General features: G+C 43.7%; 1 protein-coding gene across 4 annotated transcripts in view; it reads right to left on the minus strand.

The window, feature by feature from the left end:
- Window positions 1-14665, minus strand: part of Tmem131 (transmembrane protein 131) — a 146297-nt gene that overhangs the window by 90998 nt on the left and 40634 nt on the right. For 3 of the 4 annotated variants that reach the window (XM_006244855.5, NM_001427652.1, XM_039084533.2), the window contains exon 2: window positions 5161-5222. In XM_006244855.5, the coding sequence (XP_006244917.1) occupies window positions 5161-5222 (62 nt within the window). Of the gene's footprint in view, window positions 1-868; window positions 1292-5160; window positions 5223-14665 lie in introns of those variants that run through there. The other variant, XM_006244858.5, reaches the window with a different exon arrangement.

Genomic DNA, 14665 nt, shown 5'->3' on the forward strand with positions numbered 1-14665 from the left:
AGAACAGAGGGCCCACTCCAGGACTGTTGAGAGGAGATGATCATTTAAAACCCACAGGCCAAGCCACTCCGCCACTGGGTACCTGGGATGGATGGCTGCTTCTGAACCACAGAACAGTAGCTGATAGTTAAACGGAGACTGCTAGCACCCCAGTCCTCAGACAGCTACTGTCTGATCCTTACAGAATGATCACCAATCTCTTGCTTAGATGGTAAAGAGAGGCAGTATCATAGTGCCTTACTTCCAAAGCCACTAAATCCCTACATATGAAAGTCTCATGTAGCGTGTCTTCATAGGAGACATGATGGAAATACTACTCCTGGGGGTTTGAATACTATCCATCTAAGCAGCCAGTCAGATGAGAATCCAGAGGATGACTGCCCTCACCCCATACACGGTTGTGTACTTTGGGGGCCCCAGGCCACCTGTACTTCTGACAAACCAGCTATAAATGAAAGGCTGTCCACGATTTCCTGGCTTGTTTAGTCACCAGGATAGCTCACAGAGCTCAGAACAACACTCCACAGAACAATTTCCGTTTGATTCAAAGGAATAGTGTCCTGAACACAGACCTGCACTTTTTATCATCAGGACACCTCACGTTCCTGCTACATGGGTTCATCTACCAAGAAAGACGCTCTCTGCCAAGCACTGGTGAGCAGAGCTTTGTCTGGGCTCTCATCACACATATACAAAAGGCGATTTCTGAAACAATGGGGAAACCCGAGTGCAAAGCAGGCAGGTTCCGATGGAAGCAGAGCTCTGGTTGTCTACTGCTGCAAAGATAGACTCTAAAGCATAGTGGCTTAGGGTAATTTACTGTTAGTGGCCATTCTGGGGCTGAGGAGCCCCTGTTGCTAGTTCTTACTCGTGTCTTTGTGCTGCAGTCAAGTGTGATTTCAAGCTGCATCTGTAGGAAGTTTCAGATGTGCTAGTTGGTTGTCCATGAAGCTCATTCACAGGGGGGAGAGTGGTACTGGCTATGAGCTGTGAGCTCAGCTCTGACTACTGACAGGAGGCCTAGAGATGGCCTTTCTGGGCACATAATCCATCACCATAGTAACTGAGTGCCCTACAGGAATGACTCACACCAAGACTCAGGAGTAAGGAAGAAGGTGCTGGTAGCTTCCTGTCATCTGCCCCTTAGCACTAGTACAATGTTCTGCACACTATATTAGTCACGGTGCTATTACTATTCTGCACAGTACATACTGATTTAATTTCCCACAAAGAGTTCTAATTCTCTCCAAATTGATCTTCAGATCCAGCGTAATCCTAAGAAACAACCCAACAGTGTACACAGAGTTTAAAAGTGCACATGGAAGGCACAGGACTTTAGGGCAACAAAGATGTGGTTACCAAGAACCACATCTAAGAGGAAGGAATGAGAATCAAAACCTTAAAAAGAGTAGTTGCAAAGACAAATAGGTTTCAGGAGCCCAGAAAACCAGCTCCCACACGGAGCAGCAGCGACCAGGAGACAGGCACGCTGCTGAAGAGTGAGTGGGTAACAAAGTACTGCAGGACAGTCGGCAAAGGACACGAAAACAACTGAACGGCAACAAGGAAGCTCTGCCCCTGCCTCCGCTAAAGTTATAATTTTAGGAGCTGCAGCTGTACCTAAGGAGAGCAGCCAATGAAATTCTAAATTTAACATCATTCATAGTGTGCAAGTGGTAGATGAGCACAGATGTATGTGAACGTACATATGTGTGTGGGCTCACAGATGCACGCTAGGGCTGGGGGCCAGCCCTGGGTGTTATTTCTAGGAAGTCATTCACTTGGGTTTTTGAGATAGTCCCTTACCTGGACTTGGAGATCACTGATGGGCTAGGCTGGCCGGCCAGTGAGCCCCAGGGCCCTTCTGTCTCTACTTCTCCAGCCACCATGGTTAACTTCCTCAGGTGGGTGCTGGGGATCTAACCTGGGTTCTGATGTCTGCCATGCAGGCACTTTACCAACTCAGCTATCTTCCTAGTCACATAATCTGGTCCTTCAGTCAGACATAAGACAAAGTAAATGTAACAAAGCTAAACGTCATGAATAAAGGATTTCTGTTTATTGGAAGTCACAATTACCTAAGTCAAAAGAACAACCCATCAAGTAAAAATAGTGACAGGACAGAACAGAGAAGGGGGAGTGCTTCTAGTGGGCTGTGCCAAGATGTTTAAATGTAAATCAAGGAATTCCTGATGATGGGATTGTAAACTGGAAAACTACTGTCACCGTCTATTAAACCAAAGACACGGCAGGTAAAGGCATCTACAGGGAGGACCGCCTGAACTATATACAGAGCAGAGACAGCACAAACTCCCACGAGTTGTCCTGACTTTCACACACACCCACACAAACACACATGCAGAACAAAATGTGAGGAAAAAAATCTCAGCTGAAGACAACCTACTAGCTGCGGCTTACTCTATGAGAAACATGCATATTTACTAAGAGAAAGCTTTACTCGTAATTAATAGCTGAAAACTAGAAGCAACTAAAGTATCTACAACCACAAAAAGGATCCTCGAATTGGGCCCAGCCATACCTGTGGAAGCGGCAACTGAAATAAGTTTTTCATTCACACAGAAAACTTTATTAACACAATCTGAGAAAGAGAAGCCAAAAGCAGCACAAATCACGTGGACGTGAAACCACAAGTGAAGCTACAGCATCTACAGCGTAGAGCTTGGATTGCTAACGCTAGAGGAAAGGAAATTGCCATGAATGGCAGCGTAAGAGTCAGTTTTGAGAACGCTGACTGAGAGAACTTGAGGGGTGCTTACCTCTGCCGGTGTTGGCTGGTACCTGCTCTTAGCATTTAAGCTGGGTGGTATAGACATTGATTCACTGTACAAACCTCTTATCACATTTTATGCATCTATACAGGAATTACAGCCCACAACTGACTCTTCAAAAATAATAAATGAGTACAATTCTAGACTCTTAAAGTCCCTAATTTAAATGTCTTATTTATCCTGCCCCAAACACATATACAAAAGTGCATGTTCCACCGTGATGGTGCTAGAGCCACATTCCAATATCCTTTTTGGGGGTGTGGGTGTGTGTGTAAGACAGGATTTCTCTGTTAAACCTTGGCTGTCCTGGACCTCACTCTGTAGAGCAGGCTAACCTTGAACTTTTAAACTCACATAGATCCACCTGCCTCTGCCTCCTAAGTACTGGGATTAACAGTGTGCACCGCCAATACCTGTCTTAATTCTGTTTATTATTTGGTAGGATTATGACAAACATATAGAGTTGGGTCATCTTCCCTTATAAATATATGATGCTTAGCTTCATTTGCTTATATAAGTTAGGTTAGGAGGGGATTAATGCTCATAAATGGGAAAATGTTTCATAACTTTTCCTGTATTCAAAGGAACAAGATGGGAGGAAGCACTCTATCAGTCAGGATGGAGCAATACATAAAATGGGCAGCCCACACCTCCTGTCACACCAGTCTTAATAACAACTCCCTGTTGCCCTACACATTTTCCTGGGTCCCTGCCCATCTTGGGAATCCTTTGGTCTCCCTTGCCTGTTCTTTATGGTAAATCCTGATAGCCTGGCCAAACAGAAGGGATAAGGGCTAACCACAAGCTAAGGGCTTATGATTTATAGTCCTAATGTGGCAAATGGTAATCCAAGGGAGTATCTGCGGAACTGAAAACGTCTTGTGCTACAGAGAACACCCTGACAACAGCATGGTGGGAAGACAGGCTGGTTAGAGTGATGTTCCAGCCACTGACTACTAAAGAAGCTACCTTCTGTGCACGTTATTTTCCTCAGTTCTATCGAATACGGAAAGCAAGATTTTGACAGCTTTTGAATTTGGCAAGTTTTACTATCACATTAACAATTCCTATTAGCCGAGCAGAGGTGGCATGAGGTGTAACCAACTGCATTCAGCATCAGGCACTGCAGGAATCTCAGTAAGGCTGGACTGTGGCTGAGAGTGACAAGGGCTGCCTTAGTGAGACTGTTTTCTGTACTGCCTGATCGGACTTAAACTTTTACTTTTCTTGCCTTTACTATAAGCTACAGGAACGTCTTTTCAGAGTTTAGTCAGGTGTGGTAGTTCATACTTACAATCCCAGCATTTGGGAGGCTGGAATAAGAAATCATCAGGCCTAGTCTATAAGCGAGTTCCAGGCCAGCCATGGGTAACAGGTGCGAGGTTCTCGCAGAAGAGCTGAGTCATTTAGTTAGACACGAGTGAGAAATGTATCATGTGCCGCTGGTAATGGTCTCAGGTGAGAGTAACCAGAATGTACTGCTTACCTAAAACAATGAGAAAGCTGAAGTGGACATAGAGGCATATGTCTGTAATCCTGCTACTCAGGAGGCTGAGGAAGGAAGATCCCAATCTTGGGGCATCCTGGACTATAGGAAGGAAGGGAGGGGAGGGGAGGGGAGGGGAGGGGAGGGAAGGGGAGGGGAAGGGAGGGGAGGGCAGGGCAGGGCAGGGCAGGGCAGGGCAGGGCAGGGCAGGGCAGGGCAGGGCAGGGCAGGACAGGACAGGACAGGACAGGGCAGGACAGGACAGGACAGGACAGGACAGGAGAAGGCAAGACCAGAGCAGACCCTCCTCAGCACAACCAGCCAAGGCAGATGGCCGGCGCCATGGCTTTCAGCTCTCCAGCTCTTGCTCTGCAGCTGAGGACTGAATGAGTCTTCTGAGGATCTGAACTAGGCTCAAAAGGAAAGGCAGAGTATTGCCAGAGTCCACATTCTAATTTCATGCTTACTACAGTTACAGATACCGCTTAGCATGGAGAGTGACAGCCAGATAAGTCATAAACCTCGCACTGTCCACAGACGTTCCTTTCCAGGTAAATGCTATACTCTCTCCACACACTGAGCCAGTGCTTCCCTCACTCAGGGCTAACAACCAGCGAGCTGACAGGCCCCATCTCATGACCTGACTTGTACACACCCTCACGTGAAGCCACAGGACACAAACTCTCATTTACTTACCTACAGCTTCCATACTATACAGGAGTTCACTTTTCAGAAAATGTTTACTCTAAAAAGTAATTCTAGTAGGAGGTTCATGCAATAACTCCACTGACAGACAGTCTACAGTTCATAAAACGTACCTCAGGAAAATGAGTTACACTGGTTTCCAAGGGAAAAAAAAAGCCATATATTACTGGAGAGAATTACCTGTAGCAGCCCTCCATCGTCAAAACGCAGGACTTCTATTATGCTCTCTGACTGGATGAATGCTGTGAAGAAAACAAACCAAATATCACTGACGGGAACAGAAAACCAATTTCAGTGTTTGCCTTCAAGTAATACAATTTTACATTTTAATATATTGCTTACTGGGGAATGTAGACCATTTGCTTAGCATGTGTGAGGGCCCTGGCAGGGACAATGCTGGCATTCAAAACAGACCAATGAAAATACAGCGACCACCTCAGAACTCTGAAATGCTTTGCTATGTAATCATGATCAATACTAAGACAGCGTCAGTTACACAGCTGTGGAAATACCTGTCTAGCCTTCCTGTTGTGAGACAGGCAGAGTCAGACAAGCTGGCTACATACCACCCTGGTATGCAGGCATTTGTTCTTTACCTAAGCGACCAGCTTGACTCTGCACCGTCAGATCCTCTGCAATGCCAATATGCCTTGGGATGGGTACATAGATGGGACACTGGCAAACAAATCTTACTCTATTGCATACCAAACAAGAAACAATGCTATACACTAAATGAAGCAAAGATACATATGCAAAAGCCAGCAGCTGTGCTGTACAGTGCACCAGTGATGAGCTAACAAGTACCAAATCATCTGAACGCTATCCAGAGGGAAATCTGTATGACATCCCTCAGCAGTTTTATTCATACCCATTCATCTATCCTGTATTACAAACGTATGAAGGCTGTTTCCACAGTAGTTAGCAAGTCTGATGAATGACTAAGTACAGACATGTGCAAAGTATGTCAGGTTCCTCCCAGCTGGACTAAGAGTTTACACAGAAGCAAAGGGTGGGGAGGCTCAGCATGAACTCAGATAGACTAATTGCTGCAAACAGAAATGCGGGTATGGGGCTGAAGAGACAGCTTAGCATTTAGAGAACTAGCTGTTCTTCCAGAGAACCCAGGCTGGTTTTCCAGCACTCATACAGCAGCCAACAACCATCTGGATCTTCAGTCCTAGGGGGTCTGACACCTTCTGCCTCTGTATGCACTGCATATATATAATGCACAGACAAACATGCAGTCAAATACCCACATGTAAAGATAAAACTAAATAAATCAAAAGAAAGAAAGAAAGAGAGAGAGAGAAAGAAAGAGAGAGAGAGAGAGAGAGAGAGAAAGAAAGAAAGAAAGAAAAGAGAGAGAGAGAGAGAGAAAGAAAGACAGACCCCAAGGGAGAAAGTAAGATGTGTATATACCTGTTAGAATAAAGAGATATATAGATATACTTCCTTACTCAACCAGTGATACCCAGCAGTGATGACCACATTTATACCCAGAGCCTAAGGTCTGGGTGGAATGGAATGAATTGGGGCTTCCAGAGAAATGCCTATTTCTAGGATTGGGATAAGACACACACAATGGGAGCAGAGAAGACAGTACTAAAACAAGAACAATCCAACTATTTAAAACATGCTGATGAGAATCTGTACAGAGAAGCAAGAGAGAGAATTCCCAAATGACCAAGGCTAGAGCAGTCTGAGCAGTGGACCAAGTATCACTGGGCTGAAACCCAGCAAAGAACAAGCACCCGAGCCCATACTGAAACAAGCAAATTATACTAAATAAATATCTGGGAAGACAGAAAAGGCAGAGGGGTATCACCCTGTACTTTTTTACACACAATATGGCTTCCTTCTAAAGAATACCATATGGGAAGGGAGAGTGACTTTACAGTGGAGAGACCTCAGTGAGATCAAGAAACATCGGGGCTGGGGATTTAGCTCAGTGGTAGAGCGCTTACCTAGGAAGCGCAAGGCCCTGGGTTCGGTCCCCAGCTCCGAAAAAAAAAAAAGAAACATCGACACCACTGTGAAAAGTCATCAGTAATGCACCCTTGATGTGACATAGGAAAACCCTCCCTAAACACATTCCAGTCTAATAATGAGAAAAATCCTAACCAAATCCCAACTAAGGGGTGTGACCTACAAAATACCTGATTAGTTACCTATTCTCAAAACTGTCATGGTCAAACACAGACAAGGAAAACCTAAGGAGCCAAGACTGCAAGTGTGATAGCTGAGGTGCTATTCTAGAACATAAAGGGAGCAGGACACTGAAACTAAAAACATCTCAGTAAACATGTAATAAACCTAACAGTTAATAAACCTAACTGTTTAAAAAAGTAAAGCACTAGTGTGAAGTGTTAGTAATAGGGAGACTGGGGGTAGGACGGATGAGTGCTATGCCATCTTCACAAGTGTTTTACCTAGAATTGCCCTAAAATATAAAGCTTATATTTTAAAGAATGTGAATCAATGATGTATCATTGATTTTGAATATGGAATTCACTGACTCTCCACCTGCAGGAGTTGTGGAATTCAGGGATGAAGTCCACTCTGCAATCTCACATACCTAGTTTGGTAGAAATGTTTAATCCCAAAGATGGGGTTTCTACCCCACCTTAGACCATTTAGTTCCTGATTAGACACACGAACAACTTTTACATTTACAAAAAACCTTAACCAGCACTAGAGCTGGGCAGATGCCTACCTCTAAGTTATTAGAATCTACTTTCCTATTGATAACCCCGAATTATTACTATGTTTCATCTGGGCTGCTCTTAACTCCAATGGGCCAGCCCTCAGGGCTATGGTGGCTTCTCTTTCCTCCTCCACCTTCTCTCCCCTTCCTGGATCTCCTTCCACCCCAAGTCCAGGTCTTGGGGGTCCCCCACTCAGCATTACAATAGATAGCAAGATCAAACCTCAACAACCTAGCTTCTGTAAGAGGGCAAAGAGGAAACCAGGGAGTGTAAGAAATTAGATGACCATCTTGCTAACAGGATGGTGTTTCCTGCTCTAAGCATTCCAGACCCTTCATGCAGCCATCTCAATGATGTTGGTTTGGGGAAAACCCATCAATTGTCTGCATTTCTTTTCAATCATAGAGCCAAATTGTTCCATTTCTGCTCACCTCTTCCAGTCCTCAGCACATACACACATCCAATATAAACACAGATCATCTTTTTGCTTGGGTGGCAGGCCGTGCTGCAGTCAGTCTGTGCTAGCACATTGGCCCTTCCTGGTTATGTTCCCTCTAGCTTGGTTTATAATCTCATCTCAGAACTGATATCCATGCATTCTGTGCAGAAGAAAGCACCATGAACCCAATGGTGCTACCAGCTACCTCTCTAACGCCATGGAAGTGCCCAGCTTACCCACTCTTCATGCCTCTTACTGGCTAACACAAACTTAAGTTCTAGACCATCCAGGAGATATTTCTGTTGTATCCCTGAAGACATACTTACTGACATAAGAACACTGGACTAGTTAAGAATGGCTTAACTGGGGAGTGGCTCAACACGTGAAATGCAACAGGAGCTTCCTTAACAGCACCTAGTAGCAGAGGAGAGCTGCAAGAGGTGGAACGTGTTGTTAACCGTTCAACAGGGCCAATCGTCTACCTCACTGATGAACAGCATCCACAATCTGAATATGTTATGCTCTTAATTAGGAGATTAAAAGAATACTGTACGTTTTATCAACTGGGTAATTAATAGCCGTAGCTAGGATAGTCATAAAAGAAAAACATTGTATTATACATTATCAACTCTCTTTAACTATGAAGAAACAGAATTTATTATTTAATGAAACAAAATTAGGATATTTGGCACTAGGTGACCATTTATGAGGATGTTAGATTCCTAAAACAGGAAGACATTAACCACATATTTAATCCTTTTGAGTATTTGTGGTCTGAATAAAAATGGACCCATAAGCTAAAGTGCAGGGAATGGCACTTTAGCAGGCATGGCCTTGTTGGAGTAGGTGTGGCTCTGCTGGAAACGGTGTGTCACTAGGGGTGAACTTTGAGGTCTCTGATGCTCAAGTCACAGCCAGTGCTGCTATCTATTCCCTGTGGTTTAGGATCTGGATGTAGAGCTCTCAGCTCCTCCTGCACCAGGCCTGCCTACCTGCTGCCATGCTTCCCACCATGGTGACAATGGGCTAATCTTATGAATTAAATATTTGCCTTTACAAGAGTTGCCATGGTCCAAATCCACAATTTTGAAACAAATATGAAGCAAACTGTATTGACTCTAATAAATAATAACCAAGAGATGGGCTTTGGTCAAGACTACTCCCTGGATGTAATATCCAAAGTTAACCTGTAAGCCCCACCTAGCCAAGGAGCAGGTGACTTCCTGGGATGCTTGGGAGTTAATAGTTCTTGGAATACAACAAAAGCCTCACGGAAAAGTATGGTGGCTTATGGGTTTGTCTTTATAACCCACGCAGCATGCGTCTCAGGGCCACTCAGCTGGCAGTTTCAGGGAATGGAACTTTCCTGAACAAAGTCCATCTCTTGGTCAGTATTTAACACTTAAGAAAGCTAACTTCAAATTTGGCCCCAAAAGGTAGAATTCAGTTTTCTCCAGCAAATCTCATTTGGAGGTCCCAGTGAGATAACTGTACCCAAAATTTGCTCTTCACTCAAGGGTCCTTGTGAGATGAACTACCCAGGAGTGCACGCACCTTGGGATGGCTAACCCAGCTGACCCAAGGCCTCAGGGAAGTGCTTTCCACTTTGTGGACACTTTTTTTTTTTTTTTTAAATGGAGGCTTCTCTTTTTTGGAAGTCATAGAAGCCTTTGTTGTTTTAGCTTTCTACGACATCTGTCCACCTGGCTTCTGGTTCTGGTGGCTCCCGATCTGGCAAGGGGGAGGCCTGATGGGGTCTATGGCCTCACGGCCCCTGGTTACTTCTGGTTAATTAGGGAGTTCAGTCAGAGCCACCAGATTCCCTCCCTGGTGACCCCCTAGTGAGACTGGGAGCCAAAATATGACAAAGAACAAAGTTTTGAAAGTTTAGTGCTCAGAGAAGCCTGGTACCTTAGCAGTCAACGAGCACCAGTGACCTCTGAAGCAGAGGGCTCCAAATGTTAACTGCCGGGTCTGGTCATGTCTTGTCTGGTCTGTCTTTCTGTGTTCTGACTCTGGGCAATAGAGAGCCTGCACTCATGGCTCTATCTCCAGCCTGGGTCTCACTATCTGCTCTTAGAAAAGTCACCCCTAAATTGGTGGAGCCTTTGGGAACGTGGGACTCAAGATGCAATGCTTGGGACCAGAGAGCAACTTTAGAAAACCCAGAGTGCCTGAAGGGAAGCCAGCAGCCAATCCCGCTACTGTGTCTGTGAAAATGGGATTCAGCAACCAGTGAAGTGCTCCTCCACTGCAATTCCAACAGTGGGGCAGATAGGAAAAGTGCTGTCTGCTCGTTTTCTGTGTGTGGAGGTCTGTGACTTCTGATGTGCCTGTAAGTTTTCTTGCAAACATGGAGCTCAGTCAGAACTGCATCAGGCTCAGGATAAGGCTGCCGCATGCTTGTCTCCAACTGCTCTCCCTTAAATGCTGGAGCTCACTGTATTCCATGGGTCTTGGTTATGGCTAGGCTGCTGCTGTCACAGTCAGCCAGTTGCTGCATTTGCTTGACTGTGTGACCTTAAAGGTTGCTTTGTCTGTTCCATTTACTGAGAATCTGGCTCTGGAATTAGGTTGTGGCTCACCCCTTTTCAGACCAAGGCCTGCTTTTAAAGTCTATGTTAGAGCTTGGCTTTGAATTCTAAAAATTCTGATTGTGTTCTGTGTCTTCACTGTTTAAAAAGGAACTTTATTTTTATAAGAACATGTAGTTGAAAGATTTTAAGCTTTAAAAGAAAGTTTTGGAGTTTCACAAAAAAATTATTTTAAAAACTAGATATTTTAAAGAAAGAACTTTAAAAAATGTTTAAATTTGTAAGGCTATGGAACATTTTAAAATATATAAGATATTATTATAATGTTTTGTTAATATATGATCTTAATAGACTTATTAAAAATGCTACAGCTAGACATCAGAAACTGAAGTATTTCTATCTTATGTTACGGTAAGACAATGACGACCTTAAGCAGAATGACAAAGAACTAGGAACAACCTATGATCAGGACTCCTTGAAGTCAAAGACCACAGGGGTAGCCTAGGGTTGTCTGCGTGTTGGATGTTTACATTGAGATTCATAGGAACAGCAAAATTACAGTTTTGAAATACCAAGGAGAGGATTTGGTGGTCAGAGGGTTCCACGCCATGCAAAGCTGTGTTAAACACTCAACACTAAAACGTTGAGAACCTCTGGCTTAAGAGGATGTCCTCCTTACTTAAGGTCTATTCAGGCTAACAGAGTCTGATTTAGGGATATATGTCTAACCCCCTTGCTTTTGCAGCACTGTTAATAAGCCCTAGCTATTTTGGTAAACAGAGTCATAAAGTAAACTGCTGTGTTTTATAATGGTTTAGCATGCAAGGATCAGGAAATTCCCAGTCTCTATGAACTGTGTTATGAGTTAAAAGTCTTATCTTAGGGGTTGGGGATTTAGCTCAGTGGTAGAGCGCTTGCCTAGGAAGCACAAGGCCCTGGGTTCGGTCCCCAGCTCCGAAAAAAAGACCCCCCCCCCAAAAAGTCTTATCTTGATACTGGAAGAGCTTCAATTCAAAAATCATTATTCTTATTATAAACTGTTAAAGATGATTAAGCTTTGATATGCTCTGAATTATACTTTCAGTTACGCTAAGCATTATGTAATTGATTACAGAAAAGGGCTTTATTTATCTTTCTATGCATGTTTTCAAGGTCTGGAAACAAACAAGGATTATTTAGCTCATCTATATAGGTATAGGCCTCTATCTGTCCTCAAACCTGAGTATGGCATTTAAGATGTTAAACTTACTATGGCAGAGACTCCCAGATCCTAACAGTGACCCCCAGGGTCTCCAAGAAGACAATGGGCCATTGGACCAGATTGCCTCAATACCATGGAGACCACAAGAGCCTTGGGATGACTGTCTAGGTAGTGACTATGAACTAGTTTATTATTTTAACTGATACATAGGTCATGATTGTAATTTATCCTTCTCAGATCCCTGATCATATTGACAGCTAAGACAACTATAGCTTTGTCAGCGCCTTCCCCCAAGGCTGTAGCCAGATATCTTGTTAGTTCATTAGTTAAAGCTACTAGGTCTCTTATTAAGAAAAGGACACAGATTTGCCTTGCTCACAGGCTTCATTTTAAAGGATCAACAGGTTTCAGGTGTAACTTTCCACGAAAGGAACATGCTTTACAATGACTGTTTTCAATAATAACTTCATGTCTCTCATAAATGGTTAGATTTAAAAAAAAATTGTTCTAAGGTGTATGAAGGTTTTAGGATAATAAAAGCTTAAATAAGTCCTAAGGGTCTCAATGATAATCTAAGATATATAAAGTAATTTATAAAAGCGTCTGCTTCCTTGTCCTCCTGGGCACTCTTCCTCTGAGATGCGAAGGTTCAGAATGTTAACACTCATCAGTAGATTTTGCAAACTGGCAGAGCACTGACTGCTTGCTAGTCATCACAAGCTCACAACTTGAGTTTTCTCTGGTTGTCCTTTAAATATAAACTTAAAGACACTTTTCACCGGGCTAAAACACCTCTGTCCAACCCACATACCTGGCTCTCTGGACAGAGGAAAGAATGTAAGAGGTTTTCATGCTTTTTAGCATAAAGTTTTTGCCAGGACTCAAAGGCACAGGTCCCTACTCCTGCTGCCTTACAGACACCTATTAACTGCTTTTTCTATGATGTAGTTTTCAGTACAATTAACACTAATATTGTAAACTAAAAGGTCAGGTAAGCTTCAGAGGGTCAAAGAAGTCATAAGACTTGGCTCCACCTGCCACCAGTTAAGTACAGCCTAAGTTTCTGCACCTGTCTATTCCTGAGACTGGATTCCTCCCCTTCCCCAGTTATTAGGAGATTTTAATGTCGTCCCTAGTCTATGTTTGTCTCAGCAGATTTTCACTTCCTGTCAGGCTCCATCCAGGGAACCCCTGTGGACTGCAAAGTGCTGAGCTCTGGACTTTGCAGAAAGCTGATATGAACCAGTCCAGCCTATGTGACTGCTCCGTCTCTCCAGCTGGCTCAGCTAATCAGATGCTTCTGATAAATGCCTCATTGCCCAGCTCTCCTGGACCCTGGCAGCAATGAGCCCTAAGGTCAGCTGGGAGTTATAGAATAGAGTACTCATCCCACCGCCACAGGTTGAAATGCTAAGTCAAAGGGAAACTCCCCAGAAGACAGGACAAAATGGTTACTGTCAGCTAACTGACATACCAGAAAAGTGGGCCCAGATTTGTCAACTGGTAGATTTGTTAACTAAAATAGTTCTACAATATTGTAGGGCACTTGGTCTGCGTTTGTAGAACAAACAGGTATTATATGGCTTTTTAAACTGTTGTTTCTGTACAAACCATTCAGGGTTATAATCTGGTTGTACTCAAATCAAGTAACTACAAAAAGGAGAGCTGGCTGGTCCCCCGCCCATTTCCAGACTCTTTCTGGATCGTAACTCTGATGTCTGCCATCACAGGGACTTTAGCCCTCTTGCCTCTGCTAATTACTGCTGGTTCTTACATCACTGATACAATAAGTAAATGCTAACCCATATTGGTACCATTAAGCTGATATTATTAAATCCAAAATAACCAAGTATCTATCACAAGAATTTGATCCAAGACACAAAGGGGGCGGGATGTAATACCCAAAATTAACTTGCAAGCCCCACTTACCCAAGGACCAGTTAACCTCCTGAGATGCTGGGAATTGAAGTTCTGGGAAAATAACAAAGCCTCCTAGGAAAGTACGGTGGCCCATGGGTTTGTCTTTACAGCCCCTGTAACACGAGTCTTGAGGCCACTCAGCATGAAGTTCCAGAGTCTTGTCCTGACCAAAGTCCATCTGTTGGACAGTATTTAATATGTAACAAAGCTGACTTCAAGTTTGGTCCAAAGATGTAAAATGCTTTTTCTCCAGCAAATTTTAGGTTCAATATTAGCAACCTGAGTTTGAACCCCAGAACCCACATAAAGATGGGATAAAAACTAATTGCAGAGTTGTCCTCTGACCTTCACATGTGTGCATTCCCCATGTACATACGCACGTGCACACAACAACAATAAAAACCATTTTAAAGTGCAAAGTCAACTTGTTTAAGGTGTGTGTGTGTGTGTGTGTGTGTGTGTGTGTGTGTGTGTGTGTGTGTATGCTGGTGTGGAAGAAAATCTCCTATGTCATTCTTCAGTATGTTCCTCATTTTTTGGACAGTGTCTCTTAGATCTGGAACTGGCTGAGCCAGTGCCTCAGGCCCCAGTCTCCTTCCCAGCAGCATCATTACAAGTGTGTGCTGGCTAGTTTTACATCAGTTTGACACAAGCTAGAGTTACCTGAAAGAAGGGAACCTCGAGTGAGAAATGCCTTTATAAGATCCAGCTGTAAGGCATTTTCTTAGTTAGAGATTGATGGAGGAGGGCCCAGGCCACTGTGGGCCTGCCATCATGGGCTAGCAGTCCTGGGTTCTCTAAGAAAGCATTTCACCGACTGAGCTATCTTTCTAACCTTCTCTTGGGACAAGGTTTGACTATCATTCTCTATATAGCCCATGCTGGC

This window comes from Rattus norvegicus, chromosome 9 (genome assembly GCF_036323735.1).
Source record: "Rattus norvegicus strain BN/NHsdMcwi chromosome 9, GRCr8, whole genome shotgun sequence".
Lineage (NCBI taxonomy): Eukaryota > Metazoa > Chordata > Mammalia > Rodentia > Muridae > Rattus > Rattus norvegicus.